Genomic DNA, 23638 nt, shown 5'->3' with positions numbered 1-23638 from the left:
AATATCATTAACTCAAATATTTTTTTTTTTTTTTTTTGAAGCCAAAAGTTAATAAATTAATTCCGAATTAGAAATTTCAATATTGTATAATATAGTGAAATATAATTTGTTAACCTTTACAGGGCCACATCAAGATGTAAGCAAAGTAAGTGATCGCCTTAGGCGGCAATTAAATATTTTTTTGTAACTATAATTATAATAAAAATATACTTTAGAAAATTGCAATTTTGTGGAAAAATAAACATTATGATAAGTATAATATTGTGTTAAAAAAAAAAAAAAAATTTTTTATAATTTTTATTGTGTTATGAGTGAACACTAATTTACACATGAACTAGAATAACTAACAGATACGTATTTTATTGATATGCTTCATTCAATTTTGGAAATCCCGGAAACTTGATCCTGAAAATAAAATAAAATAATAATAGGTACAATATAGAAGTAGGTAATTAATTTCACCCCCAAATACTGCGATATCAGATTAATACCTCAACGGAATTTGCATATTCTACCAACTTGGTGACAGACTTTTTAAGTAACAATTTGAGTTCCTCAACAATTTCATTCGATTCATTTGAATCGTAATTGTAATTTTGATCAAATCCAACAACTTCTTTTGCTATATAGTCGATGGTCATGTAAAATTTTCCTATTGCTTTATCGGGCGTTTTCTCAGTCACGTCAGACACTTCATTTAGTCTTTCCAAAGCGCTTGACCAGTTCTTCAATTGAGTTTTTAATACCCATATCCTTTCTGATTTTATATCATCCGCCTACATAAAAATACAATATACATAAAATCTTAAAATATATTTTTATGACGTAATGGAATGGCCGAATGTCGTAATTTATTGTTGGTTAATGTGTTTTTACTTTGATGTATCATTTTAAATTTCCCCAGTAATTTTCTTGGACGTAAAGAAAAACGGAACTTTTCTCCTTTACACCCCTTTTTTGGGTTTTTTTTGGGGGACTTAGTCATTTTTTGGGTAAAAAAAAATGTTGGTGAAATCAGAATTTGGCGCATGAAGTTATTTTCGAAGTTATAGCTGATTGAAGTTTTAACTTTATATAATAACCAGAAAAACTATCTAACAAACCATATTAAGTGTCTGGAATTTTTATTTTTGCAAATTAGCAAATTTTAACTTAACACTAAGTTAAGTTACTTTTTTTTTAAATTTAACTTTTAACTTAACGAGTTAACGAAAAATAATACGAGTAACTTTTAACTTAACTTAACTTAATTATTTTAAAATAACTTAACTTAACTTAACGAGTTAAAAAAAATCGTTAACCTACCCAGCCTTGCCCATATAAAATGAAGTAGTGGTTCAAAAACTTCAATAAAATATACCACGTGAATGGATGAATGTATACATTTTACATAATATACCTATTGTGATGTGTTATAGTTTTAAAAAAGGTTAACCTATAACCTTGTAAAAATTCAATTGTTATGATACCATCGTCCATCACAAAATATGAATTGTTCCAAGCAGTAAAACTGGACAAACTATATAAATATACGTAGGTATATAATATTATTTAATATTTATATTTTTTTTGTTTTATATAATCTGTGATGTTAGTGTACGAATTCCTCCGTAACAGCTCGACTGATTTTAATGAATTTTTTTTATATATTTGTTAGGTAAGAAAATAGGTCGTAAAGTATTTTTTACCCTCCTATCCCCACCAGGAGAGGTGCTCAAATTGGGGTTTTGAGATTTACGGTGGAAATTTTTGTCTATAAATGCGGTTGCTATTGGTTGTAGAAGATATAAATAAATATAAATAAATTAGTATTGGTATTTTTTATTTGGTTGCCATTGGTTAATAGAGCAGATCAGGTGCAAGCATAGTGCATCAAATCAAATTTTCGCGATCCGACGTAGTTACGCAGATACCGAGGAGGCTAAGTTGCATACTTGCACCCAAAAGGAGTTGAACAATCGCAATATTTTTTTACGGGCAACGAAATGATCGGGATCAGCCAGTATTATATACATTTATACGAATAATATACAACTATAAAAATAATAATATAATCAAGCAATAAAAAACATTTGGTAATATAATTAAAATTATAAATATATTTATATAATGTTTGAATCGTTTAGGAACCATTTACCCAATTAATACCTGCCTATCAATTGATAATAAGTCAAAACTCTAATATCAAAACTAACAGCACACTATTGAAACCAGAGAACGAAAATTTGGTATGTCGTACGTGTGTAAAACGGAGACAACAAATGTATGGGTAGCATAATCCTCTTAATACAGTACTCTTATTTATTTTTACACTAACCAAAATATACTAACATTTTACATTATAGGTACTTACATGGCTATTGGCTGGTAAGCAATAACCAAAAATGTGATGTACTTTGCCATCTGGGTAGATTATTGGCTTATAATTTTAAACTATAGCTATGAAATGTATCTGTTGCTATATCCCGACTCGCGTCTCAATATAGTAAACCCTGAATTTATGTCGTTCAAATACACAATTATCTACTATTTTTATTTGCTTAAATCTTAATTAGGTAACAATTACCTATAATTGTATATGAACATAAAACAATGAAGTAAATACAAATAATTACCTTACTAATTTAAATTTATATATAGAATACCTTTTTAATAATTTTAGACAGGTCATTTTCCACGAACTTTGTAAATGTATCGAATGCTTCGTTGGTTATCGTCTTGATTTTTTCATTTTCTACCCCATACGATTCTATTTTTGACAAAGAATCTTTTATAGAATTTTGGGCATCAACTACCCATTGATTTTCAGCGATTTCAGTCGGTATGCTATTGCTCTAAACACACGTAGGTTATATGAATTAAATTAAGTTATAAGTTATAAGTAGCTAGCTGGTACCTGTACTTCTACATCTACTATTAATTATATTATCTCATTCAGGGACAGATTGAGTCATATAGGGCAATCGGAAAATTCCCGATAGGCCAACGCGTCATCACTTTTCAGTGGCAACGACTATAGTTTTACGCTATTTTTCTCGTAGACTTCTCGTGTTCTTTACTTCTTTCTCATAGCGAGCATTGCAAATCAAAATAGCAATACCTAGTCGATATTATTGATAAATATTTTATAATATTAATATAAAAAAAAACTGAATGATAAAATATATAGGTACCTACTACCTAGGTAATAACTATTGTCCTTGTTGTTGTGAACTTGTGAATGTCATGTAATAATGGTGACCATGTTCGATAAAACAACAATTAGGTATCACATTGATATTATATAATAATTATTTATTTTAAACTTGGGGCTGGTATTTAAATTTATTTAATAAAAAGTAAGTTAGGTAATGCATTTTTTAAATTGTTAAATATAATAAATACTTACCTACTATAAATTATAATAGTAGTTTGAGTGCCTATATAGGACTTATATTTTAATATTTTAATTTAACTTTAATCATTAACTAATATTATGATAAATATATAACTATATCAGTACGATTGTTACTTATTATTATGGTTATAGTGCCTCGATATATATTTTTTATTGTGTATAGTATTGCCCCAAATATGGGACTGGTAATCGGTAATGGCTCAGTAGTGGACCCATAAATATTAATTTTTAGGCCTGGACCAAAATCCTAATCCGTCCCTGCTCTCATTAAATTATACCATTCCTGCAGCAACATAGAAATGGAATTTTAAAATAGAGAAATCTCGTAAATTAATATTTATAAGTTTTATCCAATGATTCTACCAAGTTCAATATCTTACATTTTGAGTTAGGTAAGGAGCTCACTAATATTTTAATAAAAATATGTTTTTAAGGGGATTTATTATTACTTTTTCAGATGCATATGTGCACACATGCACTTACATATTAATATTACTAACGTAGTAACGTATTGTGTAGGTATAGTTTATTATTATGTAGGTACCTATAGACCTATAGTGTATTGTATTTGTTTTATAAATACTACTGATCGCAGTTCAAATAAAGATGCCTTAGGGAAAGGGAAGTTAAGTTTAAAAAAAAATACATACCTACAATATTAGGTATATAATTAATACCTAGATATATAAAATTACACGTTTTTTGTATCAAATGGTCATAAAGTCATAAATTGTAATATTAAAAATGTAAGTACTGGAGTCTGGAGTATTAAGTACCTAGGTAATGATTTTTATTACTTACTTGTACGGTACCTAGTGAAGTAACCACAATCAATGTTGTGCAAACGACAATATTTAAGACGGCCATCACTATAAATTGTAATTATTTTTCCGTCTAGTCACGAGTAAAAATTATCAACAACTGTTAATTGAAACTGCCAAGATAGCTTTTATATCATTGTCGAACAGATGAATACATGTCATTTAAACCTGGTCCCCACTATAGTCGATCACAGAACAGACATTTTCAAACACCACGTATAAGTATCTAATCATTTCATAGGTAGATACTTGGCTATTCATGTTATCTAATACTCTAATATGTTATCGAAACGAAACCTATCTAGCTATTAAATTATAATAAACAGAATTTATTTATTTTTATTAATATCGTTTTAACGTTATATTTAATAATATTATGAAGGTAAATAATCAATAGGTATAACAAAGTTATTTGTTATATTTTATTTTTATTATACGATAACAATTATAGATATTTGGGTTTTGGGAAATGAGTATGACAGATGTCTAGTAAGTAGTAGGTATGTATTATAGAAATTATACAATTATTATTTATTATAGTAGGTACCTAGGTACTACCTAGGTCGGCTAGGTGTATACACATTTAGGTACAGGTATTGTGTACAGGTATACGCCGTACATAAATAAATATTTTTAGTATAATAAATAGTATATTAAATATTTTATAAATGTATATTTAAGTATATTTTGTGTGTAAAAAAAATTTGAAAAGTCGGTGAACCTATTATTTAAACAAGTATACATACCAATATGCTATGATTAATATTAGATACTTTCCTAATTTGAAATTAATAACCGAACAAATAATAGCTAATTTAATGAAATTGTTCAATTTCCTTTGATAAAAATAATAATAATAATAAGTAAGTACCTAACTATAGATACCTTAAAAATAGTCTTATTTAGTTTCTCATAATTTTGTACCAATCTAATTTAATGTTACTTTGTAGAACACAATCGAACAATTCGAATAGAAATAATTGTTTTGTTTTATACAGATCGTCAATTATGATAAGTGGACGTAATTCAATATATAAATAAATAATCACAATTTAAATTTTTGTTTTCAGTAGGTAATATTTATTTCAAAATTAATTTTACACTGTCTCAACAAGTAGGTAATAAGTGTGATATTCAAATATTAATCAAATAATTTATGAAGACGGGAATACATACATTTATCTATTCTGTGATACATATTTCCTAATATAGGTACCTAATATACCTAACCTACTTCCAGTTTCCAAATAAAAACCAGGTACTTAACTATAGTTTTCAAAAATATGTAATTTAATATTAGGTACGTAGGTAAAAAAGTACCTACAAAACGATTGATTCTCTAGTTTTAAACCGTATTAGTAACTAGTAACTGCTAACATTTTTATAAGTAGTAAGTACTTTATATTTGGTTTTAAATTGTGTAGTTTAAAAACTAAAACGGTAACAACTATGTGGAAAATGAGTAAAAATAGTATTATAGTACCTAAGTAGTACTTATGATAAGTATTAACATAATATTAGGTACCTATACTGGTGTACAATATACATATACCGTCAATCGAGGTGACTTGAAACGATTTTGACATACTTCTTAGTATTATGAGCTTAAAAAAAATCGCACTAGGCTACAAAAATTATATTTATTTCCGCATACGTCTAATGAATAGAATAAAACCTTCAATTTAGTTTTGTGATAAAAACTCGCTTAAAAAATAAAAAATAAAAAACACGTGTTACAAGTCACCTCAATTTTTAGGTGACTTGTAACAACTATGAAAATTCAACGTAAAATTAAATTCAAGAACATTAGAGTTGACTCGTAACAAAATATTTATAAATGTTTACATGCTTAACATTTTAGTGAAATCAGAATTTACCTATCTTACTTACATTTAATTTTAATAAAAAAATAAGCAATTGAAGTTTTTTTACTATAATTACCAAATGAAGTAAGAGGGACTTTTTTTTAAAAATATCATCAAATTAAGCATGCAATAACACACATTAAGAAAAAGAAAAATTTTCAAAAAATCACTTGTATTTGTATTCAAATACTTTGTAAGTATTCGTAAAATACATTTTTACAATAGTATTTTTAAAGTATTTTCAATACTTTTTTATTCGAATACTAGTATTAGTATCTTAATACTTTTTCAAAAGTATTTTTTACAAGACTGCTAAGTACATTCTCTAATAATAGCAAGAAGTACATAAAAAAAGTGTAAGTGTAATTTAATCCTAAAGAATCATTCTTATAGTTTCATTACACTATTAAATGCATCACCTACGAAGTTTATATTTATATAATATATTGTATTTAATTCTTAGAAATTTTAGGTGTGACTATTTTAAATAAGGCATTATTGCATTAAGAAATATTATACATATTAAGAATAGGTATAATTCATAGTACAAGTTTGTAATATTTATACCTAATTAGTTATTATTAATTAGTAATTACTAATTGCTATATACCAAACATCAACAAGCTGTCATATTATAGAAATTTAAAATTTTAAGAATTTTATATTTTCTCACCAAAACAAATAATAGTAGCTGTACGTTTTCTCTACTGTTTTATAAATACCTACCTATAATTTACACAACTAGCTAATTTTAAAATGCATATTCAAATTTCAACTCGAACACGAATAACTTACTGCTTAAAAAAATATTTAATATACAACAAACTGAACGTGTTTAGCATAGGTAGTAAAAAATATTTTGTTTGATCCGTACAAAGGACGGTACTTAACAGACCATTATTGATTTGAGTTTTTATGATATGCTTAACATAGGTACCTAATATGTATAATGTATGACATGTGTGTATCTACCTGGTTTAATAATATAATAACAATTATGCAGTTAAAATATCTTAAATTCATAAAATTGTATAATTGTTATTATATTTTTGAAAGAGGTATAAATACCTACCATGTTCTTATTTACTGTTCTTTACAACCGTAGATACTTTTAAAAAAAGAGGGCATAATATGCAGGATCCGCTGCATATTGTCGCAGTAGGTACCTACCTAACAAATTGGGCACTACCTAGTAACGTAAAGTCGAATAAATTGCACTTATTTTAGTCGAATCGCAACTTAAAATTTAGTTTTTTTATAATATATGTAATTATGTTAGTATTATGGGAACAATTCAAATTTAGCTCCCAAGCGATTTTTTGAAATTTTTTTTTTGCAAAATGCGTGTTTTTGTATGCTTTTTTGTAATAGTACGTTAAAAGTCGCTCAAACTTCTAATGGAAGTTATGTTCAAAAAACTTCAAAATACTCAATTTTTCAAAAAATCGTGTTTTTGAATTAAAAATACCAAAAAAATTTATTTTTGGAATTTTTTTTTTTTTGTATTGTTAGTAATTGTATGCTTAATGTTTTGGTGAAATCAAAATTCATCTATCGTACTTACTTATTAAGCTATGCAGGAAGTTCAAAGTTGCAGTGATTACGCGTGTATCGGCAATCGTCGCTAGGCTCCTCGGCGCCGTCGCTCCGCTCCGCAAATCGAAAATAACCCCCAATTTGTTGTATTAAACCACCTCAGGTGAACCTCGGTTTTCCTCAAAAATTCCTGGAAACTTACAAATACAAATACTAATAATACAAAAAAAAAAAATTTTAAAAATACAATTTTTTGTTACTTTTAATTCAAAAACACGATTTTTTGAAAAATCGAGTATTTTGAAGTTTTTTGAACATAACTTCCATTAGAAGCTTGAGCGACTTTTTTTAAGGTACCATTAAAAAAACCATACTTAAGCACACATTTTGCAAAAAAAAATTTCAAAAAATCGCTCGGGAGCTAAACTAGAATTATGCCGTATTATGTTATAAATATTTTTGGAAAAGCGTTTTTTAAACTTGTCAAATTATTATTACCTACTTATAGGTAGGTAATATTAATTATTTTTAAATTTCAATTATATTTTGTAATAATTATAAGAAACTAAATTCAAAAACTCTGATCTGGTAATTGATTTTGATCACGAATACAGTCCGATCATTACCTATTTTTTTAGTGCAATTCGACCAACTATCGTAGTATCGTCCCAATTTGTTCACATCGGCTCAAAATTGCAAGACATAGTGTCGTACTGATGCAGGTATAATACATTTTCAAGTAATTGATTTATAATACACGAATTACGAATCATAGAATTCGCTACACTAAAATCGTTAAACGGACGTCCATACCGGTGACGAAAAACGCCGCGTTTATACCATGATTTGTGGGTACCTATCTAATTTAGGCGGCAGTATACCACAGAATAATAATTAATAATATTATATTCTCTGTGATATACTTACCTACCCGCATGAGACTATTTTGCTTGGGTTTTTTTAGCAAGCTTTTTTCTAATATCACTCCATATTACGTATTTAGGTAGGTATGCTTTAAAAAAACCATTAAAGAAATCAAATACTGACATATTCTATAAGTAAATTCTAAATTATATTTTCAATCAATAATGACTTTAAATTAAATGTATTAAAGTTTTTTACTGACTGTCAAAACAAAACATCATTACCTACCTATGTAAAATCTACATACAAACTTAATAAGAGTTTATTTAGTAATTTAAATACAATTAATATTTGTGATTTAAAATGTTAAGCTTTATAGTATAGTCAGTAGGTATCAATGTATCATATTCGTATATTTTGTAACAGGTATAAATGTGTAATAATTATATTTTTCAAGATACTAGTGATAGTGTACCTACAAAATGTAAAATAAAATTAACCTTAGGTAGGTGCCTATTTAAGTTCTTACGCGCCTAATATTGGTAAAATCAATTATAACAAAAAATGTAATACCCGCATGTTCAAATATACCTATAGGTATATAATTAATAATTGCTATATTTTAAGATAAATACAATTTAATGAGTTCTTTGCTTTTTCATGTTCTATTTTGCAGGGGGTAAAACTATACAGTACGTAATAGCACATACTTATTCGTATACCTCATAATATCGATTACAAACAATGAAATGTCTACTGTTATAGATAGGTAGGTAGGTACTTAACTAACAGTAGCCAAGTAGATAACTGATAAACGTGGATAATTACCTATGTAACAAAGTAAGGTATGTAATTGACATCTTAATTCCAAATAGAATTTTTGTAAAGCTATTATAAAATCAGAAAACATAATATTATCTTCATTTTTAGTGCCTATAGTTGTAGAAAAATAATGTCTGATAATATCGATTTACCGTGCGCATTAATGTAGTCGCCACCTTGATAGGTAGGTATCTACTATTTACTAAAGTTACCTACTATAGGTATATAACTAGGTTAGGTTAACCTATACTTAAGTTTTTTTTTTTTAATTTGTAATCTGATCGTATGAAATAATATCTCATATTTATCGTAAGTAAGCTAATAGTTAATTTTCACTGCAAGTTCCTACCTACAATTTTTTTTGTACAGTAGGTATTACCTATCATAGATATTATTATGTATTTATAATTTATGTATATACCTATCACTTATCACTAGGTATTTATCATCTATGAAGATAGTGACGTACCTACTAATTAGTAATTAACTACTATACGTGAATAATTAATATCTAGCGTTATAAATATTATTACAATTTAACAGGTATTTAAGCTAAAAATTTAAGTGAAAAACATACGTAGGGTTCAATTAATTTACCTATTTTCTTTCAAGTCATTTTTCAATATTTCATTCAAACAACTCTGCATGTACTTTAGAGTATAGGTAACCCATACCTAATTTTAATAATTTATAGATTGATTGATTATGATTCATCAATCATCTTCGTCTAACCCGGACCGCCGAAGCTATGAATAATGAGTATAACTATTAGGTCAATAGTTTCGTTCTATGATGTAGAAACCCACTGAGAAAGGGTTTTCCAAAATTCACATTTTGAAGAGATATTTTATCCAAACGAGGATTTTGAGATTCATGGTGGATATTGAAACTTCTTTTGGTTTATAAATGGTTGCCATTAGTTACTTGGGCAGACGATGAGGTAAAAGCATACAACAAATTGTCGCATTTACATGACCTAGATTAAAGAAACTATACCTATCTTAAAAGTTAAAACCAAATGTATGTTTTTACCTTATATCAGGTTTGCTATGTTTAAAACACGTATAAGACATTAGTAAAAAAACATACTGATTTTGTTTTATAAGCCTTTCAACACATAATATCTTAAACATCAATAAAAAAACGATGTGTTTGAAACAATCTTTTTAGTAAATTTTAAATTAAAATAATCTATGGATTTTTTTTCTACTCTGCGGGATATTTTTAGATCCTCAGCGGAGCAATGCACATATTGATTTGTTACAATGATGTATGTTGTTTTTTATCTTTTGATATGCTTTGATATTCAACTTAAGTATCTATTATTCGATGGGAAAGTAAATCTAGTTGGTGCTAGTACTTAATTTACCTACTTATATATCTAATGGCTAATAATACCTACCTATTATAAATCCAGCTGTGGATCCAGAAAATTTTAACAAGGGGTGGTAAAAAAACAAAAATAATTACGCCATTCTATTTTAGCTTACCTTATAACGTAATTTATAATACAAATTTATTTTATTGATGGCTTAGATGACACCTTCTATCGTACCCAAGCACCCATATAGCCCAAGCACCCCCCCTCTGCCAACCTTAAACAATGGATAAAAACTTCTATGGTTTGATATAAAATAATATTATACCTAATACCTAATTATTACATGGAATTTGTTTTGGGGAAAAATTAGTTCAAAGTTTCAAATCACCGTATTACTAATAGTAATGTAAATAATAAAATATCACTTAGAAATATAGGCCGACATACCATCTCTCCTCAGAAACAATTTGTGTATACAATGAATCGTTATTGAATTTTATTCAATACAAATTTAATACATCCCCAATATAGCCATGTACTCAATGACATGTTATACTTGGTACCTATAATATAGCAGATCAACTCTCTTGGTTTTTAAAATTAAAAGTAGCATAAGGTATTAGAAGATTTATATTCTACAAATAATATTTAAGAAATACTGTTATGTTTTACAATATCGTAGAGTAAAGCGTAGAGTAAATAAACAATGTTTTGTCTGAATATTTATCAATGTCCTATAAACTTTTATTGTTAACACACAATAAACAAACTAACACTCAAAATAAATTGTACAAACAATTTAACAAATAAATAATATATACCATAATATATTATAGCGTTCAATACTAATATTAGAAATGCAACAAAGATCACCCATAAGTATGTTAAATGTGAGAATAATACAATAAGTAGGTATAAATATTAAGATATAGAATATAATAGTTGTAGTTGTTCATAAATAAATTCAATACATGAATGTGTACAACGAAAAGTGTTTAAAAAATTGATCACACTTAAAAAACAATCTAAAGGGAAAAAAATATATTATATAACACATACATTACATAATATTATCTCATATTTGGTAGGTACACATAGCTTTATTATTAAAACTATCAATTACAAGAACTTACACTAATACTTTATAATAATAAAGTGAATAAACAAATATCTTAAGAATAAAAACAAAAATAATTTAATATTATCATAAAAAATAAATAAAATATAATAGAGTAGTTGTATACATGTTTAATACAATAATATAATATACATAAATCACTTCAATTTTCATATTGAATTCATAACATTTTGGATAATTTAGAGACTATACTTTATTTCAGATCATATTACATGAAACTAATAACTTTATATAATGTATGTTTAAAGGAATATTTTATTAACTACTTATAAGTGTATTATAATGCATATAGTTAAATTTTAACATAAATATTTATTATTTATCAATGGTCAAAAGCCAAAAGAAGTTTGTATTCAGTATATTTATTTTAAACATAAGCAAAAAACTTTAAACATCTAAAATAATAGTAACCTCTAAGATTAAAATCCTTTTTTTAAAATAAAAACTGTAATGTATTATTACTCATAAGAATAAGAAATTTAGGTATTTAAATTTTATTTAAATACAAAAAAAAATCTCTTTTTAAATTTAAAGAGTGAATAATATTATATTTTGTAATCAGGATCTAAAGAATCAAAATATTATATTTAGTAACATTACATAAAATACTTATAAAGTATAAATACATTGTAATGTATAATAAACATAATAGTTGTATACATATTTTTTTAGTTACTTTACTTTTATAATTAAATGTTAATTAGTTTAATATACAAAATTTAACTTCAAAGAAAGTATGTATGCATTTCAAAATATAATTACAAATAATACAAATAAAAAGAAAATTAATTTTACAGAAAAAATAAGAATAATAAATTATATAAAGAAAATACTAGTAATCACAGATATTAATGGATGAGAATTTATTATTTTCCAAATTCAGTTTTAACCAATCATGTAAGCAGTAAATACTATTACAAAAGAAGGTCAATACATACAAGTTTAATAAGAATAAAATAAAATTTCATGAAAAAAATTACATTTTTTCATTCAAAAATATATTATAAATTACTATCAAAGTTAATTTATAGCTTGAAATAAACTACAAAAGATCAGTTCAAAAATAAAAAATGCACTCAAATTTAAAATGGTTTTATCATATTTGAATCACATTTAAGAATAAATATAAATGTTTTCTTCTATAAGATTGTACATTAACACAAGTTGTCTTAAGGTATTTCTAGTAAAAATAACACAACCACTAAAACCATTCAAAATAAATGACATCTGTACACTCACTCATATTTAATTTGTAAATTATATAAAAATCAGATGAATAAAGAATCTAACTTCTTATACTTAATTTGATGAAAATACATTTAAATATATAATAGCCACTATTTAGTTATCATTTAATTAAGTAAATTAATATCTAAAATGGGGATTGGTATTTTTTAACCCATGATAACACACTTCAGATAAAAATATACCCCATATTTAATTGTTTATAATGTATATCATCAGTGAACATAAATCTAAAAATTAAAAAAAATTTATAACTTCATTAAAATAGTTAAATTCTTATATTTAGTCATAGAATATATATATTTTAGTATACCACTCAATAATATTCTTATCTTATTTCGAGAGCGCCTGCAGTGGTGGAGGAGGGAAGTATGCCTCCCCACGATTTTAGTTAATTTTAATTTTAAAAAATAATCAGACTGACCTTTGACTTTACCCCCTCTCCTCCCGCCATGGAACGCCCTTGTCTTGTTTCATACATTTAGTGGTTACTGAAATATTTACAATAAGTAAATGTTGTCGTGTTAAATATATACACGAGTAGGTATGTAAAACAAGAATATGTCTTGATTCAATTTCTGCAGGAATATTTTGCCACTTTTGTAGATCGGAATGTTTAATGATTTATAGTGTATTCTATTGTTGTCATACCTCTCCAAAATAAACTATATTTGACCAGCCCCATTGGATTTTTAACAGTCTTTAGTTTCTTTGTCATCATAAAACTGAATTGTCTTTTCACTTCTTACATGAATTTCTACTTCCATTGTGCTAATTTGCATATTTTTGTGCCCTCTTTTGTTATTTTAATACCCAGCTAATTTTTACATATTTGCAATTAAATTGGTGTCTGCGTGTGTTGTCAAAGGTTAAATACTTGCAATTTATGTTAAGTAATTATTTTTTTTTTAATAATATTCTTATGACTTCAAAAATAAAATAAAACATGAACGAAAATAAATTTACATACTTAAATAAATATTGCATATACTTTACTTTACCAGTAGATCAAAAATTTAATAAAAATATAACACTCGTTCTTGTGCAGGGACACTAAGCAATCTCCAACCACGTTTGATATTCATGTATTGTATCACAGCACGAATACAAATTAAAAATCCAAATGCCATAACTAACCACCACAGCCACGTATTTGAACGACTTTCTTGTGATAAATCAGACATCTCAGTATTTCGTTTAACTATCATCGTCCATTTTGCTAATGATAATCCAAATCCAGCAAGTGCTCCATAACGAGCTGCTACAGTTTGGCACAAACACATTAACACCAAAAAACCCACCCAATTGAATAGCAAAGCCACTATAAAAAACAAAAATAAAATAAAAAATAATTAGAATATAGTTTATAAATAATAAATATGTATATTATATTATATCAAAAACAAAATTATGTACCCAAAAAAGCAGTCAAAAACATGTAGTCTGTGCCTAATAAATTTGTGTCAATTTCACACGGATTAGGTGCAGCGTCAATTGTGAGAACAGTCAATGTTTGTGCAGGTATCTGAAAAACAAATTAAATATAAAATATTTTATAATATAGGGATGAACTGGACAGGTCAACCCAGTCGGTAAATTTGGATAGCAGCCCAAAAAAAAAAAAAAAATAGGGCATAATATATATATTTATTAATTATTAACATTATATTATATTCTTATATTTAGCTTTCAATAATTTTATTACAAATTAATTATTAATTAATTCAGACCTTTAAATTATTTAAAGAATATATTTTAACATCAACTTCAAAACAACTATCTAGAATGTGCATTCCTGTATATAGTGATTATACCCTAGTTTTGAACTTTGCATCTTCATAACTATAATTTATAATATCATTTTATAGATGGTTATTGCCTAATAATTGATAAACAATCTTTTTTGGTGAGTTTTCAAACTGAAGTTATGAGGCTCCAAAATGAATACAACTAAAACAAGAATTAATAAATATATTTATTATGTTTTAAAGTAATTAAGGGGACACTACTACTGTATGCATTGTCTTAAAAAGTAGGTATAACCTAGCAAATTTGTATTCAGAAGAATTAATTTTAAGATGTTCAAATGCTATTGTAAATAATATAGGGCATCTATTATCAAATTTGATAATTTAAATAGGTAAACATAATATAATCAAAGGCATGTAGGCTTTAGTAAGTTTTATTAATATTTTAATTTTAAGCTGAGTTGTAACTACGCAAAATATAAATAATATTAAAACATGTCCTCATAACTTGCTTTAATATTTAAAACTTCATTCATATTACAGAAACATTAGAAACTAATAATAAAAATGGTATGACATTCATTTTTTTTTTTAGAATTAACACCAGTTAGAATTAATACCAGTCGGCTTTTTACAAAAATGTTTAAATTGATAAATAAATTAACGATAATGCAATTTTTGTGACATATCATATTTATTTAATTTATTACTAGACAGCAGATATAATTGATGAGCATCAATCTAACCATCATCAAAACCCAAATATAAGGAACAACCTAGTGGGCATTTGCGTAAATTCCACTGATAAATATTATACATCATTATTGAGTCAAATTATGGTTTTATAAGTTACTTTAACAAAATTATATTAGGTACCTACATAATATAAAATTTGTTTTGGGCTATTTATAAATTATTTTAAATTTATTTTATATACATCAACAATAAATAAACATAGTACTAAATAGTAATAGAGAAATAATGATAACAATGATAAAAATAATTATAGCTTTATATTTATTTATTTAATAGCTATAATTAATAATTAAAGAATTAATTTAAAACAAAAATGTAATTAATGTAATTAAAAATTTTTTTTTTTTAATTTACAATAGAATATATTGAATATTATTTTTTTTATTATTTGCACAATTAATATTGACACATTTTTTATACTGACATTTTAAAATTTATCAGGAATTATGTAGTCCAAGCAGAAAAATAATGTTGACACCATAAAAATAAAAACATTCTATTGTCATCAAAATATCAACAAGATAAAAGTTATCAATGGTAATCAAGACTTAAGAGTAAATATTTAAACAACAATATCCATATCATGTGCATTGTGTAAGATAATAAAATATTCATTAAGTATGTGTTAATTAAATTAAATATACCTATACTTTAGAGCTACAACATATTAACATTGATTATAAATACTAGTATTACTAGGGTATAGGTATTACTTTGATTAATATTTACAATTAAAAAAATTATACCTAATCTAACCAGATGGATATTTTCTGATGAAAAACAATGAATAACAATAAATAATTAAAATGTTTTATAATTACTTCTTGTGGTAAAGGTCCGATGCTAGGAGGTCCTCCAATAACTCTTCCCTGGAAAATGGTTACTATGTTATTTTGGCAATATTAATAATTGTATTTTTTAATCAAAATAAATAATGAAACTAACAGGTAATCTTGGAGATGTTTCTCCTTCTAATCGCTTTTCCATTTGCACTTCTTCATAAGTTGGTAGCTTTACAAAATCTGGGTTGCAGTCTTCATATGGGGGAGGAGCAGAAAAGTCTAATCTAGGAGGCTGAACATCATAATGCTAAAAAATAATAATAATTTATTACTTTATTTATCTCATTTAATATCATTTAATTAGATACCTGTGGTGATGTCGGTGAATGAACTGGATTTTGCTGAGTAGTATTAACATTTCCATTTTCTGATTCTCCTGTTTGGGTATTATTTGCCACATTTGTATATACAGGAGGAGGAATATCCTATAAAAATCACATTAAATATTTAATATAGCTAATAAATTCTCAAGTACGATACTGAGTTTCATGCGTGCAATAGGAGGTAACATACTCCAATATATACATTTTGTTTAGTTAAAAATATGCCATGTTTAATCATCGACACAATAATGTAATCAATAGTTATGATTTGTATTTAAATAATTTAATAATAATATGATTCAATGAAAAAATTGTATAATAACATAAATAAATACAAAGGTAAGCGTTAACTAGTTAAAAAGTTAGTTTTTAATTTAGATAGTTATTTAAATTTTTAATCAACTTATGAACTTAACGAGTTTGATCAACAGTTGAAATAACTTAGTTTTGCTAAGTTGATTTAAAAATAATCTATAAAGTTTTTTTTTTTTATTTTGAAAATTTACAATCTATATTAAAAAACACAATAAGTAAATGTGGTATGTACAACAATAGTATAATATAATAAGAAAGTCAGGATAAGGGAGGCCCCAGTGATAGAACCCTTCAGTCCATAAAGTTAAAATAGTTTTTCATTTTTATGTTTTTATGAGAAAATATTAATATAAAAATAAAAATAAAAATAAAAACAACCCAATACTACTTTAATAAAACAAACATTTCTGTTTTTTTCTTGATAAAATAATTTTGTTTATAGATATATTTTATTAGATTAGATACCTAGGCTTAATATTATATGACTTTAAATAATTGCTAATTGATAAAAAAAATTATATTTGTTATATTATTAATTGAGATGTGTATAGTTTAAATATTGTATTACTTTGTAAAGTAAAATAGGTAGGTATATAAACTTTACATTAATATTTAAGTTCAATAAAATTGTTTATTATAGTTTAAGAAATTAAAAAGAATTCAGATACTGTTTATGTGATATATACAGAGTGATTCTTTTATCAAATAACACACATTATTTCAATGTAAAAAAATATTTTCAAAAAAACTTACACTTTTTGAAATAATGAGTGTTGTTTGATAAAAGAATCACCCGGTAAATTAATTGAAAAAAGTAGATTAACTTTTTTTAAACCGTGTTAAGTTAATATTTTTTTCCATATTAACTTGTAATATTTTGAGTCAAATTTATGATTTGTTAACTGTTAACTTCTAACTCATCAATTTTGTGTTCTCTTAACTTAACTTAACTTAATTATTTTCATTAACTTGTCCACCTTTGCATAAATATACAAAATAACCTTGAAACTTAGTATTTTTTTACCCACTCATAGCATAAACAGTTTTCAACGTGGACTTTGATATCAATCAAAACAAAATAACCATTCATAAATTCTAAATTATATATTTTTACAATCTTTATTTTACATGTTGTTTTATAGATATTTTTCATTAAACAATTGTTCTGTAAGTATAATTTGTTTATTTTGATGATGCACCAACCTAATTATCAATCTTTAATCCCAAAAGTAAATAACTCTTAAAATTAAAGTATTATCTAAACATAAAACCAAAATTGCATACGAATCTTCAAAATTTAAATTTAAAAAAATAGATACTAAGTAAGTAATAGTGAAAAAATTTAAAATTTTGAATGCAGATAATGAAGAAAATGTAGATTACTTCATATATTATATGATATTTGAAAGTAGGTACAATTATAGGTACATATTTTCATTAATCAAATAGGTAATTGTACTCAGGGGCGTCATTTGTGGGGGGGGGAGCAAAATATACATTTGCACCAACTTTTTTAAAACTCATTCTTTGGCCTGCCAACAATAAATATAAGCGCCGATATACCTAAGTGTTTTATATTATACATATATTATATTTTATATTTTTTCAGTATTAAGAAAAAATGTACCTATTGCATTATGTTTAATTTCCAAGAATTTTTTATGGTTTTTTGTCACAATTTTACAATTGATAAAATTATAAGACAAACATTGTGAAGAAGGGTAACTATAAAATTAATTTCTGATTTTATTAAGCTATATTATATATTTTGAGTATGCAGGGAGAAAAAATGTGTAGGTTAGGTTCAGTTAGGTATTTTATTATAAAGTGTTTTATACCAATACATTTATTTACCAAGTGTATTAAAAGTACCTACACATAGTTTGTAAAAATAGTAACAATATTGTGATATTTTTATACTAATATAAGTGACATTAAATAAATTATACAAATATTCTACAGTTTTTGTCCCTACTTTACCCCCTCTCCCCCCCAAAAAAAAAAGTTGAAATGACGCCCTTGATTGTACTTATAGAAGTTATCAATTTCCAAGTAATGTTTTCTATAGTCCGGTTCTTTTCAAAACAAAGTTTAAATAATACTTTTTTCAAGTTCCCAATGGCCATTTCTGAGATAAATGCTTAAAACACTGACTTTATAGTCTATGAGTAGGTTTTCTTTAATACTACTGATAAAGTATAGATCATTTAGTGTAATTAGGTACATTAACTAGGTAGATGCATTAATGGGATACAAATATAAAAGTAAGTTATTTGCATACATAGCATACATAGCAGTATACTTTATGAATAAAAGGTATTCATTTGGTAATCTTAGTTGACTATTGATAAAATATTTCCATTGAAAATACTATTTATTTATTTTATAACTTACATAAAGTTAATTTACACAAATAAATACTTGTATGAAATAATATTCAAAATGTATGTAATATAATAATAATATACTAACCATGATATGGTTTTCTGGTAGTCGACTCATTTTTGACGGAAATTAATATTTTTGTAATACAAGATATGTCTAATATTGGAATCGATCGTACAATTACTTCAACATTTATGAGCAAGATCCGATCGGATTATTAAACTTTAATCAAACAACAATTTGACGGGCTCCAGTTATCCAGTATATTGTACTGTAAATCTCAGCCCTAAACTAAGTTGTGTAGAATTCGATTGGAAATATATTTGATTTTTAACATTTTGCAAAGGTAAACAGTAATTATTAACAAATATACACAACACCAACGAAAAAAATAATAAAAAACTAGGAGGAATACGACTTATCCGAGTTACAACACAGTGAACAGAGTGAAAAGCTTGAACATTGAACAATGAACATATGTTTAATCATTCTGACGAGTTTTTGATAAAGTATTGATAACGAATGAACGCACCAACTTTACTAGGCGCCCGGAATCGATAAGCCATAAACATGTTATCAATATTAATTATTCATCGTGATTCGTGGCAATGTGGCATATAAAATCTATGATACAATGTATTAACTATCTAATAGTGAAATAAAAGTATGGTTTAATGGGTATAGCATACTTTTATGTTAGATTATATAGGTATCTATAATACTATAAGTACTATAATATTAGTATAATTTATCTTGTAGTTCATGGTTTATACAAATAACAATTAAACAAGACTAAATAAAATAGTTGTATTTTGTATTTTTGTCATGAGTAATGAGTATGAAATATACACTTCGATGTAATTATTTTGTTATCATTATTATTTGTTGTGCAACGTGCCATTATCGGTAGACGACGGACGACGGTCGTTACCACGAAGACATGAACATAAAATAAATTATTATACAACTATTCGACTGGTCGAACGACTCGTTACGTTCCGTCAATATTATTTTTCATTTTTTTCATAAGATAACATTTTTTTTTTTACATTTCAATATTAAATCTAATAAAAATATATAATGTATTATAATTATTATAAAGTAAAAAAAAGTAAAAACGCAGTGTCAAATGTAGTTACTGACCGAGTTTCAACTACTGGCTACCTGGTACCTACCTATTACAGAGTTTACATTGACTATGGTTAGATTACCGCGTGAACTTATTACTAATTAATATAATATATCATGACAAAATAGATCACAAGTTATTTGATACACATGCACCACTAAATTTTTTCATTTCCACTACGTGTATATGCAATCGTAGTTATCCACATAATATTATTGGCCATCATAACATACATACATACATAACATAAGGAGAAAAATCGACCAATCGAGTGGAGAAGATGCGCTAACTGACCGATTGTAGGTCTAAAGGTCTTATACTCTTATGTGATCATTTCATGATATACCTATATAGGTTAAGGATATAAATTACGTTTTAAGTATTTTTCCCTTTCCCGTCCACAGGTCGACGAGGTCACTCGTCTTAATGTATCTACCTAGTTTTGTTTATGATATTTCATGACATAATATTATATTATTATTGTATAATAATGATTAGTAACATAATACCATTGATTATAAATAGAAAGGTACCTACTTACTAATAATTATTAAATAAAAAATAATATTTAAAAGACAGGTATATTAAAATAGCCTGTTCTTTATAATAAATGATATTATTCCCTAAATTTTAATTCAATATTATCCTAATCATACTATAGGTACCATATTAATACTGTTCTTACTAAAAACTTGTTAAAATGATTTTGTGATTACCTAATTTTACCTACCTAGGCAGTTGTAGGTAACCAAGTAAGTTATCATTTTAAAGCATAGAACGCATATTATATCCTATACTTATTGAATTTATAGGTACCTACCTATAGGCTATATCATTGATTATAGTATTTATAATCAATGGCTATATTATGGCAATGTGCTATGACGTGATGTTACGTTTGTTGCGTTATTTTACACACCAAAACTGCGGATCATTGAATTTTGACCTTTATGACGAGTTAAGGTACCCATTTATTTTAATCTATTCTGTGATATTATGATAAATTCAATTCAGCGTTAGATGAAAAAATTAATCTAGTATATAATTAATAATGTTAGTATTTATAATCAATGATATTATCCATAAATATATATGTTTTATATGTTTTGTGTCTTGGTTATTATTATCATAGTTATTAAAAGGACATCACACCCGTATTGTCTCCCGCTTACGCTAATGGACATGGACAACATGGCAAAAACTGTGGGACAATTTTATTCCTTTTGTATTTAAGTATAGTATAATCACCAAAATTCTACAACGCAAAGAGAGAACTGTATCTGTGTCGTAGCGTTTTTATTATTTGGATAACATAAATAGTTACATTAAAAGTTATACATTTTAGAACATTAGGTATTTTTTATTTAATAATTTAAAATTATTGGTTAGTGCTATAAAAAAAATGAAAACACTACAGATAAAGTCTTTCCCTAGGCGTTGTGAAATTTTGGTAATAATTATACTATAAATACGGAGAGGGAGTAAACTAGTAAATTTGTCCCACGCATAATAGTTTTTTTCTATGTTGTACATTTGTAAGATGAAGACAACATGCAATGCTGGTCGCGGGTGTGACGTCCTCATAACTACTGTTGCGTGTATTTGTGACCTATCATTATTATAGTACTATACATTACAGTAGCCACCCATATACCCAACCGTAGAGCTATTATATTTTGTTAAACAAACTTCTATACAATTTAAAATACAAATTTATATTAGTTTTAGCTTTTAGATATTACAATAATACGTGTGTTGTTTTTTTGTGTAAGAGTACACGATTCAAAGTAGAAAATAATGCTACAATATTCAGCTTTAAAGGTGATTTTTTATACCAAATTGGATTTAGTTAGGTAGTTCTTTTGGGGAGATAAAAATTAAAATTCCAAGTACTTTTTAAATTAATCAGGATATAGATAAACAAATAAAAACAAAAAAAAATGAAGGAACAACACGATTTTTTTATTTTAGTCTTTATTCAAAACAAAAACTAAAACCGTAGATATATGAATTTTCTCAAAATGTTTATATTATAATTTTTTATACATGGTATAATAGCGTCTTAAGCGGGAAATCGTATTATGCGTAGGTACAGCATCCTATTATTATTACGTTGTCAAAATCAGGGGCCTCGTAAAAATGAGCGTATTATTAGGCAGGAAATCGTCTTAAGCAAGAGTGTCTTAAACGAGTTCTTCTGTATTATATTGTTTTGTGCTAATTATAGTCAGTTAACGATCTTCGATTTTTTTCTATAAATGTCAATTAAAAATGTTTTGTTTTGTCAAAAAATTTGAAAATTTAATTTAAGGTTTTTCACGAATTCTTATAAGTGGAATTTAAAAGAAATTTGAGCGTAAATCCACAATTATTATAGTTACCTATATCAAGATAATATAAGTTTGGATGAAATTAGATAGTTAAACGAAGAAAAACAATTTCAGTTATTTCGTTGTAATTTAAAAATATACAATATTCGTGGGGAAATAAAACTTTTGTAATACTATTATTATATTTTACTATATGCATTACACAATGACATTTTCAGAATATTTAGATAAGTATTATTATGTTAAGCTTTATGTCGTAAAACACCTACCGTATGTATTACCAACAAAGTAATATAAATTAGTATACTAGCATAATAATTACCATTTACCATTATAAATTTAAAATATATCATGAATTTTAATATAGGTACTTCGTAATATATAGGTTGACAGAAATACAGAATCAATCAAAATCGTTTTTCGTATGGAATAAGTTACCATTGAATTTTAATTTAGCATAATTATTATACATTAAAATTTACAATGAGTGACAGTGAGTATTACCTACTTAATGTCGAGGCACACTCGACACGAATCGTGGACATTCCCCCCCCCATTTTTTTTTAAAGTTTATTATTTAATATGCATACCTATTGTTTATACCTATTGTCTAATATTTTCAAATATTTTCATAAATACCTATAATAAATTATAGATGCATATTTCTGATCAAATGAACTACTTGAATCAAATTCACAAGCAATTATTAAATTGTTAAATATTCAAACTGGTACAGTTTTAAAAATCGGCCAAGTGCGAGTCGGACTCGCGCATGAAGGGTTCCGTACCATCATCAGCTAT

At 25.9% G+C, this 23638-nt stretch overlaps 2 protein-coding genes across 2 annotated transcripts; both read right to left on the bottom strand.

Moving 5' to 3' along the window:
- Window positions 1–67: 67 nt before the first annotated feature.
- Window positions 68–4320, bottom strand: LOC100166804 (uncharacterized). The gene is given in 4 exon segments (NM_001163108.1): window positions 68–405; window positions 492–776; window positions 2646–2834; window positions 4199–4320. Coding segments are annotated over 4 exon segments (573 nt in total). The 5' UTR covers window positions 4265–4320; the 3' UTR covers window positions 68–372.
- An 8574-nt stretch (window positions 4321–12894) lies between these two features.
- Window positions 12895–19861, bottom strand: LOC100166153 (NEDD4 family-interacting protein 1). The gene is made up of 6 exons (XM_001947557.5): window positions 19466–19861; window positions 16664–16780; window positions 16459–16602; window positions 16335–16382; window positions 14426–14534; window positions 12895–14330 (listed from the first exon to the last, which is right to left on the bottom strand). The coding sequence occupies exons 1-6, from the start codon at window positions 19493–19495 to the stop codon at window positions 14026–14028; spliced, it is 753 nt and encodes a 250-aa protein (XP_001947592.1). The 5' UTR covers window positions 19496–19861; the 3' UTR covers window positions 12895–14025.
- Window positions 19862–23638: the final 3777 nt, after the last annotated feature.

The sequence above is a fragment of the Acyrthosiphon pisum genome, chromosome A3, assembly GCF_005508785.2.
Source record: "Acyrthosiphon pisum isolate AL4f chromosome A3, pea_aphid_22Mar2018_4r6ur, whole genome shotgun sequence".
Lineage (NCBI taxonomy): Eukaryota > Metazoa > Arthropoda > Insecta > Hemiptera > Aphididae > Acyrthosiphon > Acyrthosiphon pisum.
The sequence above is the reverse complement of the archived record's forward strand: the minus strand, read 5'-3'. Positions and strand labels throughout refer to the sequence as shown.

What these genes read in the sequence shown, in the direction of transcription:
- LOC100166153 (XM_001947557.5), bottom strand. Translation starts at nt 19,495, where the DNA reads ATGAGTCGACTACCAGAAAACCATATCATG. An exon ending in ATTCACCGACATCACCACAG is followed by an intron (nt 16,603 to 16,663) that starts GTATCTAATTAA and finishes ATTATTTTTTAG; the next exon opens with CATTATGATGTTCAGCCTCC. An exon ending in GTTTTTGACTGCTTTTTTGG is followed by an intron (nt 14,331 to 14,425) that starts GTACATAATTTT and finishes TGTTTTTTATAG; the next exon opens with TGGCTTTGCTATTCAATTGG.